At 41.7% G+C, this 27653-nt stretch overlaps 3 protein-coding genes across 8 annotated transcripts; 2 read left to right on the forward strand and 1 right to left on the reverse strand.

Annotated features, from left to right (window-relative positions):
* Positions 1–2096: 2096 nt before the first annotated feature.
* On the reverse strand, positions 2097–7027 carry LOC117944923 (neurofilament medium polypeptide-like). 4 transcript variants are annotated; one of them, XM_034872138.1, is made up of 5 exons: positions 6229–7027; positions 4377–4576; positions 4141–4265; positions 3185–4034; positions 2097–2947 (listed from the first exon to the last, which is right to left on the reverse strand). In XM_034872138.1, the coding sequence occupies exons 1-5, from the start codon at positions 6977–6979 to the stop codon at positions 2744–2746; spliced, it is 2130 nt and encodes a 709-aa protein (XP_034728029.1). In that variant the 5' UTR covers positions 6980–7027; the 3' UTR covers positions 2097–2743. The 4 variants fall into 4 exon arrangements, with proteins under 4 accessions (XP_034728029.1, XP_034728028.1, XP_034728027.1 ...); XM_034872137.1 differs by having other exon boundaries at positions 2097–2962; positions 6229–7026; XM_034872136.1 differs by having other exon boundaries at positions 2097–3463; positions 3539–4034; positions 6229–7025.
* Positions 7028–9911: 2884 nt separating this feature from the next.
* Positions 9912–16952, forward strand: fancg (FA complementation group G). 3 transcript variants are annotated; one of them, XM_034872140.1, is made up of 14 exons: positions 9912–10137; positions 10850–10946; positions 11057–11182; positions 11317–11489; positions 12185–12338; positions 12476–12606; positions 12733–12879; positions 13104–13264; positions 13554–13620; positions 13836–14152; positions 14237–14277; positions 14376–14549; positions 14955–15069; positions 16658–16952. In XM_034872140.1, exons 1-14 carry the CDS (start codon positions 9961–9963, stop codon positions 16794–16796), a joined length of 2019 nt encoding a protein of 672 aa, XP_034728031.1. In that variant the 5' UTR covers positions 9912–9960; the 3' UTR covers positions 16797–16952. The 3 variants fall into 3 exon arrangements, 2 of the variants coding, with proteins under 2 accessions (XP_034728031.1, XP_034728032.1); XM_034872141.1 differs by having other exon boundaries at positions 9945–10137; positions 10853–10946; XR_004656697.1 differs by lacking the exon at positions 14237–14277 and having other exon boundaries at positions 16658–16795.
* A 707-nt stretch (positions 16953–17659) lies between these two features.
* vcp (valosin containing protein) lies at positions 17660–26880 on the forward strand. Its single transcript, XM_034871952.1, has 17 exons — positions 17660–17876; positions 19870–19981; positions 20148–20320; positions 20405–20547; positions 20671–20801; positions 20891–21022; positions 21870–21972; positions 22168–22301; positions 22622–22757; positions 23814–23926; positions 24318–24482; positions 24588–24710; positions 24800–25012; positions 25169–25477; positions 25614–25769; positions 25898–26052; positions 26325–26880. The coding sequence occupies exons 1-17, from the start codon at positions 17860–17862 to the stop codon at positions 26428–26430; spliced, it is 2421 nt and encodes an 806-aa protein (XP_034727843.1). The 5' UTR covers positions 17660–17859; the 3' UTR covers positions 26431–26880.
* Positions 26881–27653: the final 773 nt, after the last annotated feature.

Consider the following 27653-nt stretch of genomic DNA (forward strand, 5'->3'; position numbering starts at 1 on the left):
AAGTGTTCTATGGGGTTTAGGTCTGGGGGTTTGGGCTTGCCACTCCATAACATTAATCCTGTTCATCTGGAACCAAGACTTTGCTCTATCACTGGTGTGTTTTGGGTCACTATCTTGTTGAAAGACCCATTCAAAGGCCTTTTCTCTTCGCCATAAGGCAACATGAGCTCTTCAAATATTTTGATGTATTGAAACCGATGCATGATCCCTGGTATGTGACAAATAGGCCCAACACCACAGTATGAAAAATATCCCCATGACATGATTTTTGCACCACCATGCTGTACTGTCTTCACAGTGTACTGTGGCTTAAATTCAGCGCATGGGGGTCGTTGGACAAACTGTCTGCGGCCCCTAGACCAAAAAAGAACAATTTTGCTCTCATCAGTCCACAGAAAGTTGCGCTATTTCTTCTTTGGCCAGTCAATGTGTCCTTTGGCAAATTTCATCCTATTCAGTACATGTATTTTTTCAGCAAACTTTGCGGAGGCTTCTAGCTTCTAGCCTTCTGATCCTAACAGTACTGTTAGGATCAGAAGGCTAGAAGCTAGAAGCCTCCGCAGGTAATTTTAAGTCTTCTTTGATTTTCCTGGAGTTGATCAATGGTTGAGCCTCTGCCATTTTGGCCATTCTTCCATCCGTTCAAATGGTAGTTGACCAATTTTCCCCACGTCATTCACTCTTTGGATGCCTTTTCAAGGCATTTGAAAACATTTTGCCTGAGCAGCCTTTAATTTTCTGCACTTTTTTAAAAGTTTACCCCTATCCAATCAACTTTTTAATTAAAGTTTGCTGTTCATCAGAGTAATGTACAACCTTTGCTTCCTTCCTTCCTTAAATATGGGCTGTGATGACACCTATTTCTTCACAGAATCAATCAGCTCACTAACTGAACACAACACTGCTATTATTTTGAACATGCCCCTTTCAATTACACATTCAATTACACAGAATGAGCTCTACAACACTTACTAGTAAGTTATTTGCCATCCAGAAATATCACGTCTACCAAATAATATGATTTATGAGCTTAGTGATATTGGACTGCTGTTATTTTGGAAACAACTGTATGTAATTAGAAGTAGAAGACAAGGCCTCTGGTGGTGATTACTATTTAAAATGTGAGTATTGCAATCTGGGACTTCTCCTACTTTTACCTTTGTCAAGATAGGAAATAGTAAAGACTAACTATTCAGGGTCACATTTAGTTCTGTGAAAAAAAACCTTGTCGGATGGGATTGTTTGGTTCTTTAGGGGCAAAATAACTACTACAAATAACTAATTGAAAAAACTCAAAATTGTCAGGAAAGAGCACAAACAAAATGAAACCAGATAGTGTGTCTTGGCAGAAGTGAATTATTCAGGAAAACCGTAAGACTGAGTTCCCAAAGTATACCAATAAGTTAGTGATACATTAAAATGCAGTGACGAGAATAGGAAACTCGTAACTTCCACCTGTTGTATTCTATGATGCGTTTGTGGATCCCATCAGTACAAAGTCAACTATCATATGCAAAGAGATTGGATGTGAATGAAACAGTAAAATCCTTTCCTTAAAAAATCCTTTTTAAAAAAAAAGATGAAAGGTTTTTGTAATCAGGGGTTGCACTCACATTAGTAAATCCTATTAAAAATGTAGCAACACCTTTTCTGTGAAAGATTGTAGAAGTCTGTGAATAGCTTGAATAATACTCTAAGTCATGACCAAAATGACAGGATTTGTATTTCCTCATTAATTTGGTATGGTTTTAAAAGTGGTCATCATACCTGCTACTCAAACTATTACATAATTGAGAGATTTTTATGGGAATTATGAATCAATAGTAATGGATTACAAAATCACTGCTTCAGTTTGTGAACTTAAATCTGCAGTTATCTGAGTGTTCTCTGCAGGCAAGCAGCACTGCTCCTGATTTATACATGAGCGTGGTCTCTGGGACTCGAGTAAAGATGCAGTTACTGCTGTGGGTGGCTACAGCCCCCCCCCCCTCCTTATCCGCAATGCAGTGCAGTTACTTGCAGCATTTACCTTTCAGGCCTCACACCTTGCATTCTAATACATTTTTTTTTACAGATTAAGAAATCTCCCAAAAGCATTTTGTGTTAGATTTTTCTTCCTTTATTTATCTGTTTTATATTGCATATTCTCAGCAGTTTATACATAACACACACATAGTCGTCATTGTCCTAGCATTGCAGACCAAAAGAGTGAGACAGTGCAGTTCACCTGTCAGAAGAAGCTGCATTAAACAAGCGGAATTCAAGTCTTTCTGACTGATCTGTAACTATAATACAGACATTTGTATCTCTTTAAATATATATTTTTATATTCAATATCTGTGACAATCTTTAGCTTGACATTGTTTTGCAATATCTACCTTTGAAGTCTTGTTAGGTACAGCAGGCCCCTGCGGTCCCCGTCACTGGGATTTAGTTTAAATGCACTTGTTATTTATTAAGGGCAGTTATCACATTCAGATAAAGAGTTTAGAGCATTCTGCATTCACTACAGTCATACATCAGAAGCATCAGGGGTATGTAATGGCCATACTTGGGGAGCAGGGGGTTATTTGCTACAGAAATCACTATTGCTTACATACTATCACCTGCTTTGCTTTGGACGTTAAAGTGTCCATCTGAACAGCTGGCTGCATCCAGCCCCTTTCTCCTGCTCTTTACCCCTTCATTGTTCTTTGGCTTCTCCACCTCCTCTCATCGGGCCTTGCATCACAGCTTGTCAGTCTTACTTCTTGGCCTTCTCCTCCTTGCTCTCCTTTGACTCGGTGCCAGAAGATTTCTCCGCCTTCCCTCCATCCTTCACCTCCTTACTCTCTTCTTTACTAGTCTCCTTTTTCACCTCCGGCTTCTTCTCGTCTTTCTTGCTCTCTGTTTTCTGGGGTTCGGCTTTAGGTGCGGACTTTTCCTCTGGCTTCTTCACCTCTGGCTTCTTGTCCTCTGTTTTCTCGGGCTCTGCTTTAGGGGCAGGCTTTGCCTCCTGCTCGGCCTTCTCTGATTTGGGAGCTGAGGGTTTCTCCTCCTTGGCGGGGGGAGCACTCTCTTTAGGCTCAGACTTGGGAGCAGGTTTCCCCTCTGTCGGTTTGCTGGGAGCAGCAGGTTTTGAAGCGTCATCCGTCTTTTTAGCTTCATCTGCCTTGCTCTCTTTCTTCAAACCAGGTTTATCTGCCTTCTCTGGCTCTGGCTCCTTGGGCTCTGGCTTCTTCTCTTCTTTCACGGGTTGTTCTTTCTCCTTTTCCTCTTTGACGGGCTTCTCCTCTTTTTTCTCCTCTTTCGGAGTGTTTTTGTCGGTGGCAGGCTTGGCCTTCTCTTTTTCTGGAGAATGTGTTTCAGGGGTCTTGGCACAAGGAGATTTAGATTCAGGAGATTTGGGTGGGGATTGTAAAACAAGTGACTTTGAATCATCTCCTGCAAGCGACTTAGCCGGTGATTTGGGCGGTGGGGATTTAGATTCCGGGGTTTTGGCTGGTGGGGATTTAGATTCTGGGGTTTTGGCTGGTGGGGATTTAGATTCTGGGGTTTTGGCTGGTGGGGATTTAGATTCTGGGGTTTTGGCTGGTGGGGATTTAGATTCTGGTGATTTGACGGCAGGAGATTTAGGCCGAGGGGATGCAGCTTTTTCTGGAGATGTGGACTTCTCTTCTTCCTCACCTGCCTCCTCTTCCTCTCCCTTCTCCTCATCCTTCTCCTCCTCATCCTTCTCCTCCTCCTCATCCTTCTCCTCCTCTCCCTTTGCTTCCTCCTTCTCTTCTGCTCCTTCTCCTTCCTCCTCCTTATCTTCTCCTTCTTCCTCCTCTTCTTTGGTTTCCTCATCATCTTCTTTCTCTCCCTCCTCTTCCTCCTCATCGGCCTCCTCTGTCACCTCAGTCACCTGGGTCTCATCGGTCTGTTCCTCCACGATGACGGTATCTGAAATCTCCTCTCCTTTCACTTTCAAGTGGGAAGAGATTCTGCTCTCCAGGTAAGAGTAGGGACCTCCTCCTGACACAAAGCGATTCTCCTCTCCCTCCAGTAACTTCCTGTTTTAAAGACAAGGACACACTGTCGGCGAAAAAGGCACTAACCTCGGCCATTAACAAGCCAAATAATCAATTTAATTATGTGTGGTTTTAAACTCTGACTAACCTATAAGCAGCAATCTCAATATCTAAAGCCATCTTTACATTCAGCAGCTCCTGATATTCTTTCAGCTGACTGGCCATCTCCCATTTGGTGGATTTCAGCTCATTGTCCAGCTGATTGATGGCCTCCTGCAAAAATAAAAATGTGCAGCATGACAAATATTATGAGATGGAACACACATGTGAAATTAATGTTGGTTTCCCTGTGGGATGAGTGTGATTCTTGTGTGGATTTCCTGCCTGTAGTGAATTGAGTTCATCGTGGTGTCTGTCTTCACTCTCCATACGCTGCCTCTCAAGTGAGTCCTTGGTTCCCCGAAGAGTCTCCAGCTCGATGGTGCGGCTCTGCAGCTGACGGCGGTAGTCTGCGATCTCGTCCTGGCTTCCGCGAATTGCTTCCTGGTTGGACCTAGCAGCTTCAGACAGTCGCTCCATATGCACTGCAGAAATTACATTCAAAAAACTGTATATGATTTAGGAATCACATTTGTTGTGTCATACCATTGACTGCCTCATGTCCAAAAACTGTTTGAGTGACCTGCTAAAGTACAGATAAGTTCTGCATTCTTCTTCAGCCCATAGGCATGCATTGTTTTGTTTTTTTATCTTGGTACTGAGACATTCGACCTGTCCTAAGACTCTCTACTGGGGGCCTGAGTAACCTTGGCAGTGTCCATCTGTCAGTCAGTCTGACTCAGCTGCCTCCCTCTTCCAAGCATAAATGAGCCACAGTGCTGCAGTCAGCTGGACACCATCACAGGAAGGCCATTCTGTGTGCACCTTTCACTGGTTATATAAAGTCAGCATGTAATTGTGCAGCAAGGGCCAATCTGTAGGTCGTTCTGTGACATGAAGTTCAGGTAAAACCCTTCTTGGTCTTTAAAGTAGTCAATTGTGCATTTGTACAGTACCACAAAATGTGAGAATCCTGTGTGCATATGGATGTTGCATCTACTTGCAGTATGATTGTAAAGAGGATTGTCACAGGGTTTCATTCATGTCTAACCATCATATCTACATGTAAATCTTACTTCTCCAGTAACGACATCAGAAAGGATGACTGTTAAGAGTGATGAAGCATTATGTGTCTTGCCTGCCTTCCACAAACAGCGACCTTGAAACAACTATTCTATTGGGTCAGGGCAAGAGACACACACACAGCTCACATGGGGTGAAAGCAAAAACACACCCACTGTAACCCACAGTGAGAGTGCAAATGAGTCATGTGGTCTCCTCTCTGTGTGCCATCTCACTCCTGCAGTGCTTGAGTAAAAAATGATTCGTCTGCGGCAGCGATGCACCTACACAAACGCACCATTTACAAACTGGAGGTCACATTATTTAATATTGATCATGTGCATTTGTTCGTGATATGTGCCTTGACGTATACCTAATTTACCTGCAATCGGTTATTAATCGTCCTCTTTAGTCAAAGTTTCCGATCTGGTGGGTTGGTGGGATGAAGGAGATTTTTTATTTATTATAATTTTTGTGTCCATGGTCAAATTTAAAGTTTTTGGTTGGTACATTATTTGTTGTGTGTTTCTTGTTATCGGCCCCCTCCGAAAAGCTTTTAGTAGCTTTTTAGGGGTTCCCAATGTCAAGCGGCCTGTATATTATCATTGTATCTCATGAAATAGTGTCTAAATATACAATGAGGACGTGTGAAATAAACAAAAAGAGAATCTATTAATTTGCAAGGTTTTAGAACTCGGCATGCTTTGCCTAATAGTTTCAGTGATGATGGTCTGATAACAAAAAGTAAGTGACCCTTCCAACCGTGATATGAGCACGATACTGCAAACTCATTCACCTTAATCCAGTTTATGCATCACAGTAGATTTTGTTTAAAATGTGTTATGTCTGTTCCCTTGCTGTAGATAATGGTGTCTTTTAAGCATGACACAATAATGAAATGGTTCATTCATCCATTAATTGAGCTGCAATTAGGCTACAGGCCAATTCGAACGTTATTTAGACTTCAGCACCACGGACAGAGAACAAACACCATGATTCAAACACAAACTAAGTTTCTATGTGATTTTAAAGTTCAATTTTCTTTTTTACCCTTTCTCCTTCTGAGCCAACTCACCTTTGAACCATTCCTCCGCGTGCATTGAGGTCTTGGATGCGTGACCGTCCAGCTGCGCGCGGATCTCTCGCAGGGCGCCGGTGACGTCCGCCTTGAGCGTTTCTCGCATGTCGAAGTTAACTTGCGCGCCATGAATCTGATCGAGGAGTTCAGCCACTTCTTCCTCGTGGTTCTTCTTCAGGAAAACGGCCTCCTCCTCCAGGGCACGGAGCTTCTTGTCCAGCTCCATACGCGCCAGCCGGCACTCCTCAGCATACTTTTTCATGGCGCGCGCGGCAGCCTCCAACTCATCCCTGTTCCGCGCCTCATCCTCCAGTCTGACCCGCAGGTGCTGGATGTCCTCCTCCAGGTGATCGTGCTCCAGAGCTGCGCGGGCCTTCTCCCCGGTCAGCTGCTGCAGGAGACCCTTCAGGTCGCCCAGCTCTCGTTCGTAGTGCTCCCCAACCGAAGTGCGCCCGGCCTGGCTCTGCCGCAGAGCTGCCGCTTCTGCCTCCAAGTTACGGTTGTGCATCTCAAGGTTGCGCACCTTGTCGATGTACCCGGCGAACCGGTCGTTCAGGGTCTGCAGAATCTCCTTCTCGTTCCTCCGTGTCATGTCGCCGTTGAAGGTCTCCAAGCTGTCCACGGAGGACGGCTGGCTGTAGGTGAGACGGCGGCGCTGGGAGTGAAAGCCGCTGGAGGACACGGAGGCCGGCCGAGCCTTGCGGTACGAGGTCGGGCCGAAGAGATGGTGCTCTACCGTGTAACTCATGTTGGCTGGGCCGGATGAGAACTGACTGCAGCAGGAGCGGGAGAGCTGGGCTTATATAGGAGGGAGGGAAAACTCACTCGTCAGCACCAGGACACACGTTTAAAGAGAAAGCTGCTCTTCAAAGAAGTACTGCTTGCGCAGGAATGTATTCACTCTAATCGGTGTAGCACCTTGTGGATGAGTTGTATTTTACTACTGAAGGTGTTAATGAGGTGTATTTTATCAAATCAACACACCTGAGTATTGGTTTTATAGAATGTAAATTGCCAAGCATCAACTTCCACTTTCTATCTTAAAGCATTGTGTGCATACACATTTTTGGCAGCTTATATAGGCATAGTGTTAAATAATTAGGACATGATTCATTTTAGGCCTATTTGCTGTGGCTAAAGACTGAAAGCACTGATTGTATGGATGTGCAGTGGGTTCTGCTGATGCTCTGTAGCTGTACTGCTGCAGTGTGAGTTTGCAGATCCACAACAACCCCCTGGGACTCAACTCAAGTGCTACACACACACACACACACACACACACACACACACACACACACACACACACACACACACACACACACACACACACACACACAAGTTTGTTTCTCACCTTACACTTCAAACATTACTTTTCATCTCTCAATCTCTTCTTTTTTTGTTGCTGAAGAGAAAAACCAAAATAATCTCCACATGTAAGCATATGGTTGCAGGCCAAACGTGACATGTTACTGCACTGGCATAAAAACTAAAAACAGAAGCATTATTGTGCATTCACATCACGATGTGCATTGAGCTCAGATGATGCAGCACTCACACAAAAACCAGCCTGAGCTTCCTCTGCTGATCCAAAGGGATGTCTGCTTTGACAAGAGGACCGGTTCTGAAGAACATTTATTGATTACTCAAACTCAGGGTGAGTGAGTTTACACTGCATGCCTTAAAGGAGCAGGGACAACTGTGTATATGCCTTTCCCTCTAGATAAATCTAGCAGAATAGATGGTTCAGCACACATTCTTTTCTCTGTATCAGCCATTCTTTGTCCCTGTGAACATGTTTATTGTCAGCCCAATGACACCCAGCACTGTATGATGGCCAAGGCCCTTAGCCTTTAATCTAGCAACCATGTCTGCTTAACCTAATAAGGACCTTGTGGTCCTTACATCTTATTTTTAAAGGTGAACCCCATTACAGTTTATCATGTTTTTTTCTCAAATGTGTTGAAATCCATGTTGGGACGTGCTGGTTTGCTATTTGGCAAACACAGTGAGATGTGTTTTGCACCACATCTAAGATGTTCAGGGAGTTGAGGGCCATGTAGGACAGAAATAACATGCCTCACATCCCCTCCCTCCACCAGCTTCATGTTTTATAAATGAGGATAATGGAGCAGAGTAAGCAGAATTCACTTGTGACGTTACGAGGATCTCAGTATAGCTCATGTCCATCAATACCTTGTTATTTGAACCAACTGTAAGCAGCTGAAGTCTCATCAGTCTGTATGTATGTATGTTGGATAAATATTACTAACATGGACACATTTGGGGTTTTATCACCAGTGATGCTTGGTGACTATATTCGCAATCAGAACAGTGTTAAGTCACACACTGAGGAGCTCTTAAATCCAACAAAACAGGCAGATTTGGGCTGTTGTTGGTTTTTATCAAATGGAACACAATCTGCACTGCAATGCTGCCATGGGTGGATTTGTTGCACTAACAATTTTCTTTTTTAATAACCTTTATTAATGAAAGATTGAAGTCTTGCCATGTCAATGACATTGGCGGAGGGACAGCACAGAAGAATGAGGGAGGCTCCTGCCATGTTATGACCTTGTCCTTGAAGGGGTGGATGGAGAGAGGGGAGACAGGGAGAGATGGAAAATAGCAGGATCGATGCAGAGGAAAATGTCACAAAAAACTGAAAACCATCCTATGAAGGGAAAAACACTTGGGGAACTGGAATGAAATACACCTTTTGTGTATTTTTGTGTGTGTTTAACAATGCAGCTACATGTCTGAGTATACTATGGAGCAGTGGATGTCGGATATTCAATTGTTTTTCTACGGATGTATATTTAGAGCATTCTGTGATTTAATATCAAGAAAGAAAGGAGGAGTTGTGATAAAGACAGACAATGGAGGTTGCAGGCAACAGGGAACAAGGTGATGCACTGATGGAGGGATGACAGAGGTATGAGAAGAGAGAAACTGGGTGAGAAAAGAGGGAGTCACCTTGGGAGGGACAAATAGAAAAATGGCTGTCCTGGCAGTCTCAAGGATGACTCAGCTGCAATATAATTATGGCCTTGGCTTGCATTTACTTGCTTTAGACTTGTATGTGTGTGTGTGTGTGTGTTGGTTATATGTGTATGTGTGTGTGTGTGTGTATGTGTGTTGGTTGTATGTGTATGTGCGTGTGTGAGTGTGTTTGTGCGTTTTGGTGTGTTGGTTATATGTGTATGCCTACGTGTGTGTGTGTGTGTGTATGTGCTGGTTGTGTGTGTGTTTGTGTGTGTGTGTGTGTGTGTGTGTGTGTGTGTGTGTGTGTGTGTGTGTGTGTGTGTGTGTGTGTGTGTGTGTGTGTGTGTGTGTGTGTGTGTGTGTGTGTGTGTGTGTGTGTGTGGAAGCGTGTGTGCTAATGGTAGTATATCACCGTGGCCAATGCTAATTTTTGAAAGGAGTGGACGCAGAGTCAAACTGAATACATAAATGTACAGTGTGAAACGATGCGACGCGTGTTTCTGTATGTCTCTTTGGAGGGTTATGAATCTAATGACCAAACACAAACAGCAGAAGCCCTTTAATGTTGTGTGGCTGTAAAAAAAACTAAGAACACCAGAACACAAGTGAGGTTGACTCTTTTTTTTTTACAGTCTGTGGTTTGGCTCTGTCACAGCACCACCGGCTGGAGAGTGACCAGACTGCTGGTGCCATTCCCTGATTGGCCCACAGGGGGCAGCACATCCCCGCTGACCCAAACTCACACTGATGTCAACTTCCTGTGTTAGCTCCCCTCTTTGGCAAAAGAGGGAAAGTTTAAACAGAACAGCACCACCAATACCAAAAACTTTTCAGAAAACAGTGATGTCTGATAAAATATATCAACCACTTTCCTTGTTATATAGCTGGATCCAGGAAAACAACGAGTTGGTAAACATATGCAAGGTAGGAAGTAAGCTGTTAAATGTCTCGTCTTTTCAGCTGTTAGCGTTAGCCTCTAGCTAAACTATCATTAGCTAAACACTGCAACGGTAACGTAAATGTGGCGTTATATAAATCTGTTAATGCTTGAAAATACATTAATATAGTAATAGATTGGTTGGTAGTCTGTTCGTATCCAGTACTATTGCTGAATACTATCCTTCTGTGAAATTTTCATGAACACTCTTCCACTGTTGTTTTTATTTAGAATTCTTTTGCTGAACAAAAAATAACCAGAGGTGGAAGAAGCCTCCATATCTTCATTATATAGTAAATATACCATAGTATAAAAAGTCCTGCATTCCAAGTTTTACTTAAATGCAATAGTATTATACAGAAAAAATCCATAGTAAATACATAGTAAAATTGTCCATTTTGCAGAATGTTGCTCCTCTTCAGAAATATATTACATTTCTTTATTATTGTAACAACGTATGTTTTAACATTTTAATGTTGAGGTGGAGCTGGTTTGAGCAAATTTTGATACAATTGGATAGTGTAATGCATCATTAGAAAAGTGATCATATGTCACGCGCTATAGAAAATGTTTTTGATAGATAGCCATGTAAAGTAGCATGAAATATAAAAATACTCAAGTAAAGTACAAGTAACTTTAAATTGTACTAAATTATAGTACTTGGTTACTTTCCAATTGGCTTTCACTTGATTCTTTTAGCAGCAAGGAGGAGGAGATGCCTTGAGCCCAGACCAGAACAGGACCCATCTGAGATTGTGTTCCTCTGAGTTTCACAAACTTTTAAAGAAAATCCAAGGTGCTCCATATCCTTCATCATACAAATGCCTAATTTGTTATGTCGGAGAGCTCTAACCTTATGCGTCTTCTATCTCCCTCGTTTAATTATCCCATGTCCCTCTCCTGCAGGTATCCCTCCTCTTGCAGATTATTTACAGTTGGAGCTGACAGTGGTGTACAATGCATGTCTGTGCTCCACTGCTCAGTCTCACTTTTCAGAAGCTGAGCTGCTCCTCACACAAGCCACAGAGAGAGGTAGACCTGCACTGTGAAATGATAAATAACAAATCCTTAGATGACACAGGAACTTATAGCATACATACAGTTTGATATTAGTTTGAAATGATTGCTCAGCTCTGACTTTAACAGCCTGCCCATGTTCCCCACAGTTCTACAGATGAAAGGAGATGCCCCTGTTGCTTCAGACCCTCCTGTGTTTTGGAGAACAGTTCTCAAATCAGTGGAAGACACAGCTTTGAATCCTTGTGTACTTTACCTACTCTGTCTGCAGTGGGCAATATGGCTGTCCACCTGCCAGCTGGAAACTATACAGAAATGCCAGGTACGATCCCGTTCCCTCCTCACTTGTTTGGTGTGGTTTAAAGGAACTTTGTTGCATCTGCCTGTTCAGTCCAGTTTGTTTAGGCTAATGATGTGGCTGTCATTTAGCCTGTGGTGTGTACCAAACTGCTGAACTGAGTCAGTTAGGCCAACTCCACAATGATTAGTTCGTGACGTTACCAGGGAGAAAGCCATGTGATATGGATATGTGTTAAATAAATATATATATATATATATATATATATATATGGATATAATATTGATATATGAGACTAGATATCATCTTAAATTTTGAATATTGTAATATCCTAGTAATATAACACAAGTGTTGTCTTTTCTTGCTTTTAAAGGCTGCATTACAGTAAAGTGATGTAATGTACTGACTGTTTTAGCAGCTCTATGTTTTGCCTTTATCCACTTAGTTATTATATCCGCAATACTGTTGAAAGAGCCAATGGTCGACCCTACAAATTGACATTGATGTATTTGGTCAAAAATATTGTGATATTTTCCTTTTTCATTTTATGGCCTTTCGTCATCTTTTGGAATTATACTCCAATCCCACAGAGAAATTCAATTTGTGATGTGTTGTGTGAAGAAAAACATGAAAGAAAAAGTGTATATTTGCTGGCATGCTAAGTCCCCAACTGTGTGGGATACCATAAAGCTACACTGTATTATTTTCTGGTGATGCAGGATGAGCTGTTCTCTGTGTTTGAGACACTCTCTACTGGAGTCTGGGATGAAGGAAAGAGTGAGCTAAGGGGAACGTCCTGTGACATTCCACTACTGTTGATGGACCCAAGAAGGCTTATTGAATTATTGCAGATCTGCACTATCATAGCCCAAGGTCAGCAACATTCTTTCAATTTCTAAACAAGTCCTCTTGGTATGAACTACAACAGGAGGCAGACGGACTTAGTCGCAGCACAGTTGTATTGAGTAATTTAATCCGGTGTTTTGCTGTCCCTTGTATGTTTCATTAAGGTGCAGAAAGTGTGAGTGAGGGCCGGAGTTCAGACGCGCTGTCTGGTCTGCAGACAGCTTCCTCCCTGCCGGCTCCCAGAACTCTAATAGCATACACCCACCTCCTCTCAGGCTCTTGCCTTGCCCAGATGGTAAACATGCAGACGGAGTCCACACGAACAGAACAGAAGCAGAAATTTGGCATGTTTTATGCATCGGTATAACACGTTTGAGCATTTGCATCCAGTGAGAGTGTGTGTGTTTGTATTTGTTTCCAGAGCCGCCCTCAGATGGCATTGCAGTGTTACAGGAAGGCCCTGGAAACAGACTCCCGGTGTGTGTGTGCTCTGTACCAGAGTATGCTCATTTACAGACAGCTGGGCAACACACAGGCTGAGATACAAGCTCTTCGTTTGCTGCATTCAGTGAGTAGCACAAGTAATCATACATATAGGGAAAGCAAAAAGGTGCCTGTAAAATGTGTCTAAATGTTTGTTTTGTAGATGTAGACCCATTATTTTGTATGTTTAAAAAAGTTGTTGTAGAATTTCCCTTAGCAGGTGAGCCAAACGTGTATTTGGGACACTGACAAATATTCACGTAGGTGTAGCCCTGCATACTGAAACATGAAGCCTCTCTTGTCCCACAGACTTTGATGTTGCCCAATGTCACAGAGCCTACTCTGGGTGGTACTCGCCTCCTATCCCCGTCCCTACTGCTGCGCAGCCAATCACTGAGCAGCCTGCTCTCAGTTCCCTCTGCCCTCTCTGTGCTTCACAATCTGGCCCTGAAGTGTGTGCACCATGGGAGGTGAGAAGGACAGAATTGTCTTTTTCTGGTACATGACCACTGCTTAAAACCAGAAAACGTAGATGGAGATGAGAGTAGTCTACACATTTAAAAAAAAATGTTTTTGTTGTTTATTCATCCTTTATTTAACCCCCAGAAAGGTCCCATTGAGATACAATATCCTTAATGCCAGGGAGTCCTGGTCAAGAAAGCAAAACCAAAAGTTAAAGACAGGGATAGATAACATCACAAAAACAAGAACACATGCCACATTGTGCACATTGTTTTTGAATAGATGCTTTCTCTTCAGGGTGTCAGATAGTGTGGAATGTTATTTGGACCTGCTGGCGACTCTTCACTCAGAAGATCAACATGGAGTAAGACTGAAAACACTGACAGACACACATGATAATTTAACAGTAAGCTTTGTATAGCAATAGCGAATTAGAACTCCGACAGGTGGAGGCAGGACCCTGGCGCAAAGTGTATGCATGGTATGAGCTAATTTTTGAGAAGTCAGGATGTATTTCTCCTAGGGAAGAATACTTTAACAAGTTAATTGGCATATGTTTGCCGTATGTCTCTGTCTCAGGTGCATGCTGAGGGCCCTCCCCTCCCTAGCTTGCCCGAGCTTTACCTGCAGTCTGCCGCTGCCCTGCTCATGGCCCGACGGGCTGCTGATTGCATGGCGCTGTGCGACGAAGTCATCAATACGACACTGGAGCTCCTGCCGGAGAAGGTGGTGTTGGAAGAGCCAGAGGAGAAGTGTGAGGCTGAGACCAGGGCTCGGTGTGCAGAGGGTGCTGATAAAGTGGCGATGCTACTCTGGGCGGGGGCTGCCTATCTCCTCCAGGGTCACTGCCACACTCACCTGAAGGACTGGAAACAAGCAGTGACTCACTACACAAGGTCTGTAAGATGAAATTGGCTTTATATCTGTCATCAGTGTTGGGGATTATAAACAAACACACAAGATTGCACCCTGCATTACAGGTGTTTCAACCTACTGGTAAAAGTGCGCTTTAAAAAGGGAAGTAAGTACTTTTTTTTTATACTTTCAGAGAGAAATTACACTTTATTACTAACCCTTCAGCTAGGGTTATGTTGTATTCTGTTTATTGTTTAATTACAGGTTTCCAACCACAGATTCCCAGTGCAGATATGGTTGGCAAGCAGGGATCAAGTCTGTGTATCCTCCAGAGGCTGAAGGGGCTTTCACTCGCTGGTAGGGGCGTCAGCTTCACCCAGACTGATCAACTGAAAGAGGCATTGAGAGATCTACAGCTCAGCATGCAGGCATGCCCAGGTATGCACATTACAATTGTAGCTTGATGATGTAGAGAGTAGAGTTCAAAGCTATTTTTGATTTTGCACTAAGGCAGAGGCAAGTTAAGGTCAGTCAAATGGTCTTTAGGCCTATAATTAGCATCATGAACTATGATTTGAACAGTGTTTGTCGGTACAATATCTGTACATGTGTTGGTAATGACAGTGCAGCAAAAGGGTCTGATTGGGTTAATACATGTGAACTTTAACTATGATCTTTACATCTTGTCTTTTTTTATTAATTTTTTTTTACACAACACCTACAATTGTGCACATGTATGAGCCATGAACTGTATCATGAACGTACAGTAGGACTGATGAATTCGTACTTGGTTTGCATGGTCCTTTGTTAGAACATGTAGTCATGCTGTATGTGCTGTCTCAGAGTGCGTGACTGCAGGGCTGTGGTGTGGTGAGGTGCTGTGGAGGCTTGGCAGGAGATGGGAGGCAGCAGCATGTTGGGAAAAGACCTGGAGCTTCACCCCGCGATTCTCAGTGGAGTAAGACACTGTCATTTTTACTTACACTGCAATGCTAAGTTTGTGGTTTATAGTGTGCAGTATGTCATAGAGCATCTGCACATTTTACCCTTGTTCACTCAAAATGCATCTCGGGTGTGTGGCCGGGTTAGCTTCGTGAGTAGCAGGCGCACAGAGTTTACTAGATATAATAGAGGTTTACTCCTCCACGCAGTGGCCGCGGGCCATTCCCCTTTTCTCTTTCTTTTCATGTCTTCAATTGTCCTGTGGAATTAAAGGCCTAAAAATGCCCCAAAAAAGAATCTCATAAAATGAATCTTGGGTGACCTGGTTACACATGTACACATAAATGTGCTTAAACCCACTGTGGGGTCATGGGATTTAATTGAAGCCACACTCAGGGGTGGTCAGGAACGCAAGGGACCATGCACTGTATAGAGTGGGGTGAACATACATACAGGATGAATGGACGAAATTATTGGCACCCTTGGAACTTTTCCAGAAAATGCATCATTTCTCCCAGAAAAGTGTTGCAATGACACATTTTTTGGTATACACATGTTTATTACCTTTAAGTGCATTGGCACAGCACAAAAAAGAAGAAGAAAAAAAGCATATTTTATATAATTTTACACAAAACTCAAAAATGATGGGCCAAAATCTTTTGATAGTCTCCAGATTTCATGATACCTTGCGCAAAGGCAGTGCACCCAGTGCAAGAGGCAGCGTGAATTTGCGTGGAAGTTGACCAAGGTTATTTATCCACCATTCGAACTATCCTGCGTTGCATTCTTTCATCAATTTGTCTCTTCCAACCACGTCCAGGGAAATTTGCCACAGTTCCACAGGTTATAAACTTCTTGATTATATTGCGCACAATGGACATGGAACTTTAAGATCTCTGGAGATTGACTTGTAACCTTGAGATTGTTAATATTTTTCCACAAATTTGCTTCTTAAATCCTCAAACAATTCTCGGCTCTTCTTTCTCTTCTCCATTCTTGGTGGGGCACACACAGGCACACAACACGAAGGTTGAGCCAACTTTCATACACTCTAACTGGCTTCAGTTTTGATTTCTATATTGCCAGCACCTGTTACTTGCCACAGGTGAGTTCAAATGAACATCACATGCCTGAAATGAATTATTTACCCACAGTTTTAATAGGGTGCCAAGGATTTTGTTCAGTCCATTTTAGGAGTTTTGTGTAAAATGATGTCAAATTTGCTTCTTTTTTGTGCTGTTCCAATGCACTTAAAGGTAATAAACATGTGTATAACACTTTTCTGGGAGAAATGGTGCATTTTCTGGAAAATTTCCCAGGGTGCCAATAATTGTGTCCATTACTGTATATCCCCAACCACACTAAAGCTTTTTTCTTAACTTTTAAGTGCATAAAGCAATTCAAATCTCACACAAACAGTTGATTAGCCTCTTTTAAAAGATCTCAGACAGGTTGTTGTCAACAATTTTACAGCAAAACGATTTTTTTCAAAGAATAAAATGAAAGCCTTAGTAGTTTAATCAGTCTCTTGCTGCTTTAGTCAGAGCTTATTTACTATGCTGTGATATTACTCTCGTAACTGGTATGCGCCTTCTGTGTTGCAGGAGTCTGTCTGTGTACCTACAGGAACCCCAGTCTGGCCCTCTGTTGGACTCCTCGGAGCTGCGCCGCAGAATACAGGAACTTGGTCCTCCATTGTCAGCCCAGAGAGAGACAAAAGAAGTATACCCTATCAATTACTGAACAGGATCGACTTTCTCTGGCCTGTGAACTCAACATCACATCCACAACAAACATGCATCTACTGGGACAGTAAAATAAAGCATCTTGTTTGTTTGAGACTGGGAACACAATGTGGGGTATACCAATTAAGATTAAATTTATATTAATATTACATGACATACTGGTCTGAAATGGTTTGTAGGAAATACAATGTGTATGTTGGCCAGGCAAGACTAACAAACTTTAAGTAACTTTAAGTAAAGAAGTAACTTTAATAATTGATTATGGGTTTTAAGATAAAGCTTAATACTACTAAAATATATATATATATATATATATATATATATATATATATATATATTCTTTTTTAGTTTATAGGGTATGATTTAAGTTTTGTTCAATAGTCTTTTCATGATCAATTTTAAAATAACAGTATCCTAAATGGCAATGTGTACCTGTGGATAATAATAATAGGACAAAAATGCATCGGTGTCACACCGATGCATTTTTATATTACATTTTTGTCCTACTGACTGAAAAGATAAGGCACCAGGTTAGCTGCATATAATAAATCTCCTTGGTAATTTATGTCTCACTGCTATTACTGAAACCTAATCACGGCTGGGAAAAAAGCCCTTCGTTCCAAACAGTCACGTTTTCAATAGGCACTGCACTAGTCAAGAGTAAAAGAAAAATGTAATGTTCATACAATTCTTCAATAACAACGCGGTGCAAATTTATTGGATGGCAGAAGTTTGGCGACAGGCTTTTACAGACCAATACGAGAAAGATTGGTAAAAAATGGGAACATCCCACTCATTTGTAACTGGCCAAATTTCCACAATATTCTCGGTGACGTCATACACCACATTATTTCATTGGTTACCTATTCTGATGGACAGCCTCTAGCCAATCAGAATGCCATATGCGTCCAGCTCTTGGTATAATTGTAAAAGGAAAGCACGGACAAGGCTGATCTTTCGTGTGAAATCACAGAGAACGTCGAGTAACGAGAACCGGTTAAGCCTCTTAAACATCTAGCTAGAATTTCTTTATTTATTAAAAGTAATCCAGGTGGACGACCATGGCCTCGGGAGGGGAGTAAGTAGACAATTCTTTTAGTCCTATTAAATGCGTTTTTCTGAACAATGGCTATAAGAAAATGCCTTTAAACGATTAACATCAGCTCATAATACGTTAACGTTAGTTTTTTAAAGTGAACTCGATTAGCAGTATAGCTAATGGGGTCAGCCACTGCAGCCTCCGCACTTTCAACCGTTGGTTAAATAACCTAGCTAGCTAGCTAACTTAACAAAACCCACTGGCCGGTGGGTATTATCCACGCAGTTGTCATCCACACGATTGTCGTTGTGGTCAGTTAACCATATTAAATGAGCCAGCGGTGTGACAGCGATAACTGGACAAAGCGCAGTCATCGCTGTCGTGTTTGAGTGCTAACGTTAGCTTAGCAACAGTGTCAAGGCCTAAGCCAACCACCGTTATACCGACAGGTTGGCCTATCCGCCGGCTAATAGCCTGTTTCCAGAAGTGATTTCAAATTGTGAACGAACAAATAACGTCATAAATATAACTAACACATGGTGTAGATCGTGTTACAGGCTGACAGTTACACGAAATAAACGTTGAGGCTAGTCCTTTTTTAGATGACGAGCTGTCTGCAGCTTCTCTACACTGGGCACCAACGCTAACCGGCTATCAAGCTAACGTTATTCATTTCAACGTTTAAAGATCGACTCGTTACTTGGGCTCTATTATTTATCGTAACAGTCGTAATGTAACTTATTTCTTCATCTATGTAGCTTCTGCTTACGTTAACAATGTATTCAATGTAACGGTAGAGTTGTAATTCCAGTCTTTACCTAGCTAGCTAACAAAGTTTTTTTTTTTTTTTCTAATTCTTTTGCTGTGTCATCTGGCGAGTAGTTAGCTACAAGGTTAGCATTAGCATGCTAACAACATGAGAAACTGCAAAACTCGTCCTAGACCTTTCTGGAAACCGGTCAACATTAGAATCATAGCGTTAACTAATTTAACATCACTGATTATCTCGTGAATGTACGCATCATTGTAGGTAATATCCGTTGATCACATTTATTCATGGCGGGTTGAGTAAACTAGCGACTTGTTTTATAATAACAGCTTTATTCATATAGCACTTTTTTAATTAAAAAATAAAGTCATTAAGGGCATTACAATTAAACAAATGGAGGTGAATAAGATCTTACGATATTGGCTAATGCATACAATAAATGTCATCAGTTAGAAAAAGCCATAAGATGAAAATAAATCAATAAATCTTCAGATGTTTTGCCAGATGAGACCAGATGAATGGATGACTTTTTCTAAGTTGGCAGAGTTAAGAAATGACCTGACCTTGGCTAGCTGTCTAAATTGGGCAAAGCAGAACTGCACAATTTCTGTCATCTGGTTATTAAGACAATTCCGACCAAAAAACGTTTACAGCATTCTTACTTACATTCATTAATTGTTTAAGAACATAGACACACAACTAAATATTAGGTTACTATGGCAAATGTCTAATATTATAAGTTGATGTGATCTATCAACAAAGGACACTCAGTGCAGTAAAAATACATTCATAACTACAAATACAAAACACAATCGATAGTAAATCATGCCTATAAACTAAGTATTCCTGATTTCTCTTCACACGGTTTTGATCTTGGGTTTAATATGATAAAAGTAATCAATTTAGGGGAGTCAACAACATTGTCTCCCTGAACACAGAAAGCTCTCCTGCATAGGATGTTTTACCAAATAGTGTTTTGCAATTCCCCATAGACAAACAAGAGAGACTAAACCAGAAACTGAGAAGTTTCACAGATCACTTCAGGGGCATGGTTTAACGTAGACAGATTAAAGAAGTCCCCAAACCTAACATTATTTAGCTGTGGAATGGTGAGGTGATGGCTGCCTGTACACATTTTTCTCTTACAGAATTACTTACTAACTTGCGCAGCTTGATTTATTGTAGGACCTGTAATACTTTGATGGTGCACAAGAAGAGGTATTTTCTGTTGACCTACAATGTTGTATCTGCTTCTTTGCATAGATCCAAAAATGATGATCTAGCCACTGCAATTCTGAAACAGAAGAGCAGACCCAACAGACTGATTGTTGATGAATCCATCAATGAAGACAACAGTGTGGTCTCTCTCTCTCAGGTAGACATTCAGAAGGCTTTATACATGGCTAATGACTCTACAAATTCTAAATAATCATATATATATATCAGTCATAATAGATCAGTGAAGTTACTATCTTTCATCTTTACATTTAAATGTAATAACACTGAGATGCACAAAGTAACTTTGTATAATGTCTCTTAAGACCAAGATGGATGAGCTGCAGCTGTTTCGTGGAGACACTGTGCTGATGAAGGGAAAGAAGAGGCGGGAGACTGTCTGCATTGTGCTGTCTGACGACACCTGCTCCGATGAAAAGGTTCGCATGAACCGGGTGGTCCGCAACAATCTGAGGGTCAGACTGGGTGATGTCATCAGGTGGGAAAAAGCATACACTTGTCTTAAATTGTTTCCCCAGTCCTTATAAAAAAAAAATGGTGTTAAGTCTAATATCTCCTTCAGCATTCAGCCATGTCCTGATGTGAAGTACGGAAAGAGGATCCACGTCCTCCCTATAGATGACACAGTAGAAGGAATTACTGGCAACTTGTTTGAGGTCTACCTGAAGCCATACTTTCTGGAGGCTTACAGGCCAATTCGCAAAGGTGAGCCTGATTTTCTTTGTCAGAACAAAGCTTTTATTAGACCCGGCTGATCAAATGTTTTAATGTATATGGTGCCGCTTTGTTAGAGTGTAAAATTAACAGTGTTTCTTTTACTTTGGGAAGGTGATATTTTCCTGGTCAGAGGAGGCATGCGTGCTGTGGAGTTCAAGGTGGTTGAGACTGACCCCTCTCCCTACTGCATCGTTGCTCCTGATACAGTTATCCACTGTGAGGGAGAGCCAATCAGAAGAGAGGTGGGTAGCAGGTACACACAGTGCATGGTTAACATTTGCCAAATATAAACAGAATTGTAATGGGAACCTCTTGTGTTTTAAACATGCAGGATGAGGAAGAGTCCCTGAACGAGGTTGGCTATGACGACATTGGAGGAGTCAGAAAGCAGTTAGCTCAGATCAAAGAGATGGTGGAGCTGCCTCTTCGACACCCTGCACTATTCAAGGCCATAGGAGTCAAGGTAGGGCACCATTTTATTCTGAAATGAGGAACAAGTAAACATGTTGGGCTCCATTGTAGAATTTTAAACTGAGCTTTTGTAACTAACTGGTTGTGTTACAGTAATCCTTGTGCAGGAATGGCAGTGGCATATACTGACTTGTTTTAGCTAATATATTGCTGTTTGATTGACATTATTAAAGCACTTCATGAGTCTTCTACACCATTGCTGTTGTATGTCTGGCATAACGTAGACTTGCTGTGTTCTGGAGAGTTCCAAAGCATTTTGAAAAAACAGTCCGTAGACATAGTGTCTGGATACCGTGCAGACTCACAGTATTCCAGAAGGCTGGTATTTCATGTTAGATAAAATGCCTCTGTAAATGTTTTTTTCTCTTTTTTTTTGTTCTCTCTTAAGAAGTCAACTTTTTGCAAAAAGTAACTCAAAAGAACCGTAAGAACATTCTGTCATTCTGATAGTGGTTGAATATGCTTTAAAACAGCGCTTTCTTGCCCATCGTCCTGGCCAAATACCCTCCTCTTGCTTTTTTCTAAATGCTCATAGGCGCGCTTTAGAAAGTTGCGTTTTCTCCTAACAATTGGGTCTTGAAACTAGAGGTTGATTGGAGTTGAAAGCAGATAAAGCAAGAATGACATAGGTATATGTTGTCCATACAATAATTATTTCTAGAATTTGCGGAGAAAAGGTCAAGTGTCTGGAATACCATGAGCCTAAATTTACAGTGTTTTTAATCTAAAGAAGTAGAGCAATACCTCGTGACCTGTGTCCTCCTTTTTGGTGTTTGTCTTACTTTCTGTTTGTATAATGTGGTTAATAAGGGTTTAAAAAAAAAAAATTCTCCCCTCAGCCGCCACGTGGAATCCTGCTATATGGACCCCCTGGAACTGGAAAGACATTGATTGCAAGAGCTGTAGCCAATGAAACTGGAGCTTTCTTTTTCCTGATTAATGGTATGACTACCCATCTGTATTTATTTTCTAAACACTTATTCCAAGGATGGGCCATATCATGATAATACTGAGTTTGTCCCAGAATCATATCGGTGGTTGCTTGGATGTACAAATGTAAAACGGACAAAATAAAAATTTTGGGATCAGGATTTAAGTCTTTCTCTGGAATAAAAATATTTTGCTTTCTGTTTCTAGGTCCTGAGATCATGAGTAAGCTGGCAGGAGAGAGCGAGAGTAACCTGAGAAAGGCCTTTGAAGAAGCAGAGAAGAATGCTCCTGCCATCATCTTTATTGATGAACTTGATGCAATCGCTCCTAAGAGAGAGAAGGTGAGCGGGGGGGGAAGAGTAAAACTAAGTGGTTCATGACCTATGAAGGTTCTGAAATAATTAAATGGCAATCGTTGTCCATAGGTAGGAAATCCTTTGCACATAACGTGTAGTATATTTATGTAAAATATCTTAATATTTTAGAATTTCCTTTGGACAATTAATCCTTCACACTCAGATTTAAAAAAATAGCTGCTGGTGGTTTTGTGATGTCACTGTCATCCCGATCACCTGCCAAAGTGCTTGAATTTTAACACTATCTAGGTAAAGTTTTTGAAATGTGAATTGCATAGCAACAATGCTTTTTATTTTTTTTGCAGACTCATGGAGAGGTGGAGAGGCGCATTGTTTCCCAGCTGCTGACTCTTATGGATGGCCTGAAACAGAGAGCTCATGTCATCGTCATGGCTGCCACCAACAGACCCAACAGCATTGACCCAGCTCTCAGGAGATTTGGTAAATTATCTGTTTACTCAATGTGTTCAGTTACTGCTGTAGTGAAGAAGCAGTTAATGCAAGTCTCAGGCCTGCACACTCCTCACCTTTCAAAATGGGTCATCAGAGGGATTTGTGCCGAACCGATGAGGAAAATATATGGGGGGGGGTCACTGTCCAGTTTTATGATTAATATATATATAATTAAAATATTTTTACATCTCTAAACTTTCCCACACCAACTAAGAAATTAACTGTACGCACGGACGCTCACACACAGACATCTAGGAGACAAACACTGTGAAGTTCACGGCTCAATCAGAGCCCTACACCTTATTATACATCACGTCTGAGACTCACTGATATTGTTTCTGGTAACGTTTGCACGCCTGAGGTCTATGCATGAAGTAGTTTAATTATAATACTGCTAGTATAGTTCCATTTGTATTTATTGCCAACATGCCTGCCTTTTAAGACCAGTAAAGCAATGTAAATGTGTTTTTAATAGCATTGCATTAAAATAGCCTGATTGCCTTGAACATTTTCTCTAAGAGGCATATTGTTTTTATTCTTACATTCATACACTGTGATTATAATTGTTGCAGGAACTTCTATTCATCCCCAGCAAATTCAAATGTAACTTTTTAACCAACAGCATCACTTAAGATAACATATTCACTTAGGAAATGTCACTAATAGACGTGATGCTTCTGTTTTTATGTAACCTGAAGCATGTTGTCTTATCACTGATTAAACTGCTGGCTGCTGTTTACTGACTGGGCTCTGCAGTTCAGTAGTAGGCCAGTTTCTCCCAACGCTGTGCAGTTTTAAAGATGCATGGGATGTTTCTGACCTTGACAACGGTTTGGAATTGGATCTTGCCTATTCATTAATACCGATTTCGTAAAATGTAGCTGGCAACTTTTTTACCTCACAATATGTACAATCCAAATGTTACTACGTCTGCCACTCCATTAAAGAGGAGGCAATAAGCAATGGTTCTTGTAGACTGCCTTATTGCGCTTGTCCTGTTTCAAATGGAACTAATAAGTTTGTTTGAATCTTCACTTCCTCCAGGGCGTTTTGATAGGGAAGTGGACATCGGCATCCCTGATGCCACTGGCAGATTGGAGATACTCCAGATTCACACCAAGAACATGAAACTGGCTGACGATGTCGACTTGGAACAGGTTTGTACACATCAGGTGCACCCTGCAGTCAGGTGACACCACACAACATACTGCTTCCCTGAGGAGAGGGCGTGGTGGTTAATGCCTTGTTAGTTCCAAGTAAAACTCCACAGGAATTAGCATCAAATCCTTTTGATTACTTACATTGAATATGACTATGGATTTAATGAGGCTGTTATGCTATCAATTTAGGTGCTGCGAGTTTACATTCCTTTTAATTAGAGGACTGTGATCACTCTTGGTCAAAGTGTCCAGCATCCAGTGTGTTTATTCAATACCAACATTTGCCATTCTACATGACACAAACATTCATTAGTTGACAAAAGAAATGAAATATAGTAGTAATACTGTGCTCTTAGGATTTTAATTTTTTTTATTTCTAAATATATAGGTAGCCAATGAGACCCATGGACATGTGGGTGCGGATCTGGCCGCTCTCTGCTCCGAGGCGGCCCTGCAGGCCATCAGGAAGAAGATGGACCTGATCGATCTTGAGGACGAGACCATTGATGCTGAAGTCATGAACTCACTTGCTGTCACTATGGATGACTTCAAGGTAAAAGCGGTGATATAGTCCTTGGTATATGGTTGGAGTAAAATGTTTTAATTTGGTTTCTATTGGCCTCTGAGCCCAACTAACATGCTGAACGCTGTCCTGCAGTGGGCGCTGAGCCAGAGCAACCCATCTGCACTGAGGGAGACGGTTGTTGAGGTTCCCAACATCACCTGGGAGGACATCGGAGGTCTAGATGATGTCAAGAGGGAGCTGCAGGAGTTGGTGCAGGTATGAACCTCTTGCAGTAGTTGTCTTTCTAAAACGGAAAACATTTTTAGAATGTTTTAGAGTGTTATTCTTCCTCTCCTTAACCGCAGTATCCAGTGGAACACCCGGAAAAGTTCCTCAAGTTTGGCATGACGCCATCCAAGGGCGTGCTGTTCTATGGTCCCCCTGGTTGTGGTAAGACTCTGCTGGCCAAAGCCATCGCCAACGAGTGCCAGGCAAATTTCATCTCCATCAAAGGACCAGAGCTGCTCACCATGTGGTTTGGAGAGTCTGAGGCCAACGTCAGGGAGATCTTTGACAAGGTAAGAATGTTGTTACAGGTGTCGGTCATAGAACTTGGGTGCAGAGAAGAAATGGTTAATAATATACCATAATTAATTTAAACCACATGCTTCTATTTTACTCTAAAGAATGTGGACATTGTTGACCATTTTTGTGTGTCCGTGTGATGTTTCCAGGCGCGTCAAGCAGCACCATGTGTTCTCTTCTTTGATGAGCTGGACTCCATAGCCAAGGCCCGTGGCGGCAACGTGGGAGATGGTGGCGGAGCAGCCGACCGCGTCATCAACCAGATCCTCACTGAGATGGACGGAATGTCCAGCAAGAAGAACGTCTTTATCATTGGAGCCACAAACAGACCAGACATCATCGACCCTGCCATCCTGAGACCTGGCCGTCTGGATCAGCTCATCTACATCCCCCTGCCCGACGAGAAGAGCAGGATGAGCATCCTGAAAGCCAACCTCCGCAAGAGCCCCATCAGCAAGGTGAGTGTGCTGCTACTCATAGTTGCATGCATGGCCCAAAAAATTCAGATTTTTAAATACACTTCCTTAGAATTGAATCAATATGTATAACAGGTTTTCTACAAATTTACTTTTTGTATTGTAATTTGTTTGTTAGGATGTGGACGTGGACTACCTGGCAAAGATGACCAATGGCTTCTCTGGAGCAGATCTGACTGAGATCTGCCAGCGGGCGTGTAAGCTGGCCATCAGAGAGAGCATCGAGAATGAGATTCGCAGAGAGAGGGAGAGGCAGACCAACCCTTCAGCCATGGTCAGTGCTTGTTCTGTCCCATTGGTCAATTTTCTCATCTGGATGAGCATCTGCACACCACTGCTACGCTGCTGCTTTAGATGTTTAACATGTTAATAACTTTATTATTTATTTTTATTATTTCATAGGAGGTGGAAGAGGATGATCCCGTGCCTGAGATCAGGAAGGACCACTTTGAGGAGGCAATGCGATTTGCTCGTCGCTCCGTCAGTGACAATGACATCCGCAAATATGAGATGTTTGCTCAGACACTGCAGCAGAGCCGTGGCTTTGGCAGCTTCAGGTATGTTTTCTGACACTTTGTGTCACTAGCGGTCTATTTAAGTCTTCTGTCTACACAGGCATTAGAAATAATCTGCATGTTTTTAAAAGATGTTTAGGAAAATGCCTTGACTAATAAGCTAAAGCTTTTTACAGAGTCACTGACTACCGTAAATGTTATGGTACTTTACACTTAAAAGTGCTAAAATTTCTAGATTTGCTAGTAGTCATATTGTAGAAAAAGCTCCCTATAGAAATAGTAAACTACCCTCCATTTTCTTTTATCTGTTGCAGGTTTCCCTCCAGTACTGCAGGTGGAAGTGGTCCAACCCATGGCTCAGGAGGAACTGGCACTGGTCCAGTATTCAATGAAGACAACGACGATGACCTTTATGGATAAATGTACACTGCCCTACAGTGGTCAGTACTGGGATCACACCTGTACAAATTCTCACCAGATTCCACATTTTTAGGACTTTGTGCTTCTTTCATGTGTTCCTTTTTTTTGTATGACTTCCCTTGGAGAACGCATGTAGCCGTTTGGTTTGCCCTGGCTTTGATGTGGGTGGGGGTAAGGGGATGTTGGAAATGGAAGGTGAGTGTCTGATGCAGATTGGGGGAGGGGGGGGGACCTTAGTGAGTGGCCTCATTCTCAGTATATCACAACCAACATGAATGGCTTTAGTGATGGGATTCTATGCTAGACTATAAGAAGGAAAAAAATTTAAAAAAACATTGCTTATGACTTCCTCTTTTTTTTTTTTTTTTAAATAAACAGTAGCATATAATGTATTACAAATTTGTCAAGGTTATGTTGTTGAAAATAAAATCTCACAAAATGGAAGTGTTATCGGTGTCTGTTTGAAACTTATTTTTATTTAGAGTTCATGTACATTTTAATATTAGTATTACACTAGAGACAGAGAAGGGAGAGGAATAAAAAGCTCTGAGCAGTGCTGCTGTTCAGGGGTTCAGACATGATTTACCATTCCAAGAGTCTTCAGTGTAAAACAAGCAGTCGACCAAAGCTGTGGTCATTGGCCAGAGGCAGTTCTTATACTGACCACATAGTGTCACTCTGGCACTGGAAGTCTCTTGTTAGGGCCCGAGCGCCGAAAGCGGTGAAGGCCCTAGTGAAGCTGAAGGAATTATTAGGGCCCGAGCACTGAAGTGCAGGGAACCTAACCTTGTTTTTCTAGGGATTATTAATCTGACCAGTCTCTTGTTTTTTAGGGCTTTAGCATGTGGGAAAATTCCCTGCACAAAAACCTGCACACTTGTCAGACCTATGAAAAATTACATTTCTGTAGTGCTTGTGTGATGACAAGGGGCTCAATAGCGCCTCCTAATGCACGCCCTGACTTAAAAGTCATAATTGATTATACTAACTTTTGAGGGAACGTGTATCATCTGGAACACTATCATGCTAATTTTAGAAAAATCTAAAATTAAATTTTACTATTATGCAGAATTTCATGTGAAATTTCTCATTTTACAAAGAAGTTTTTTAGGATCCACGAAAAATCGCAAAAATCTTTCAGCCATGTGCAGAATATGAAACTCTTTCATCTGAATACACATTTAGGCTTGAGAGTGGTGTGGTTGCTCTATAGCGCCCCCTTA

The sequence above is a fragment of the Etheostoma cragini genome, chromosome 5 (genome assembly GCF_013103735.1).
Source record: "Etheostoma cragini isolate CJK2018 chromosome 5, CSU_Ecrag_1.0, whole genome shotgun sequence".
Taxonomy (NCBI): domain Eukaryota; kingdom Metazoa; phylum Chordata; class Actinopteri; order Perciformes; family Percidae; genus Etheostoma; species Etheostoma cragini.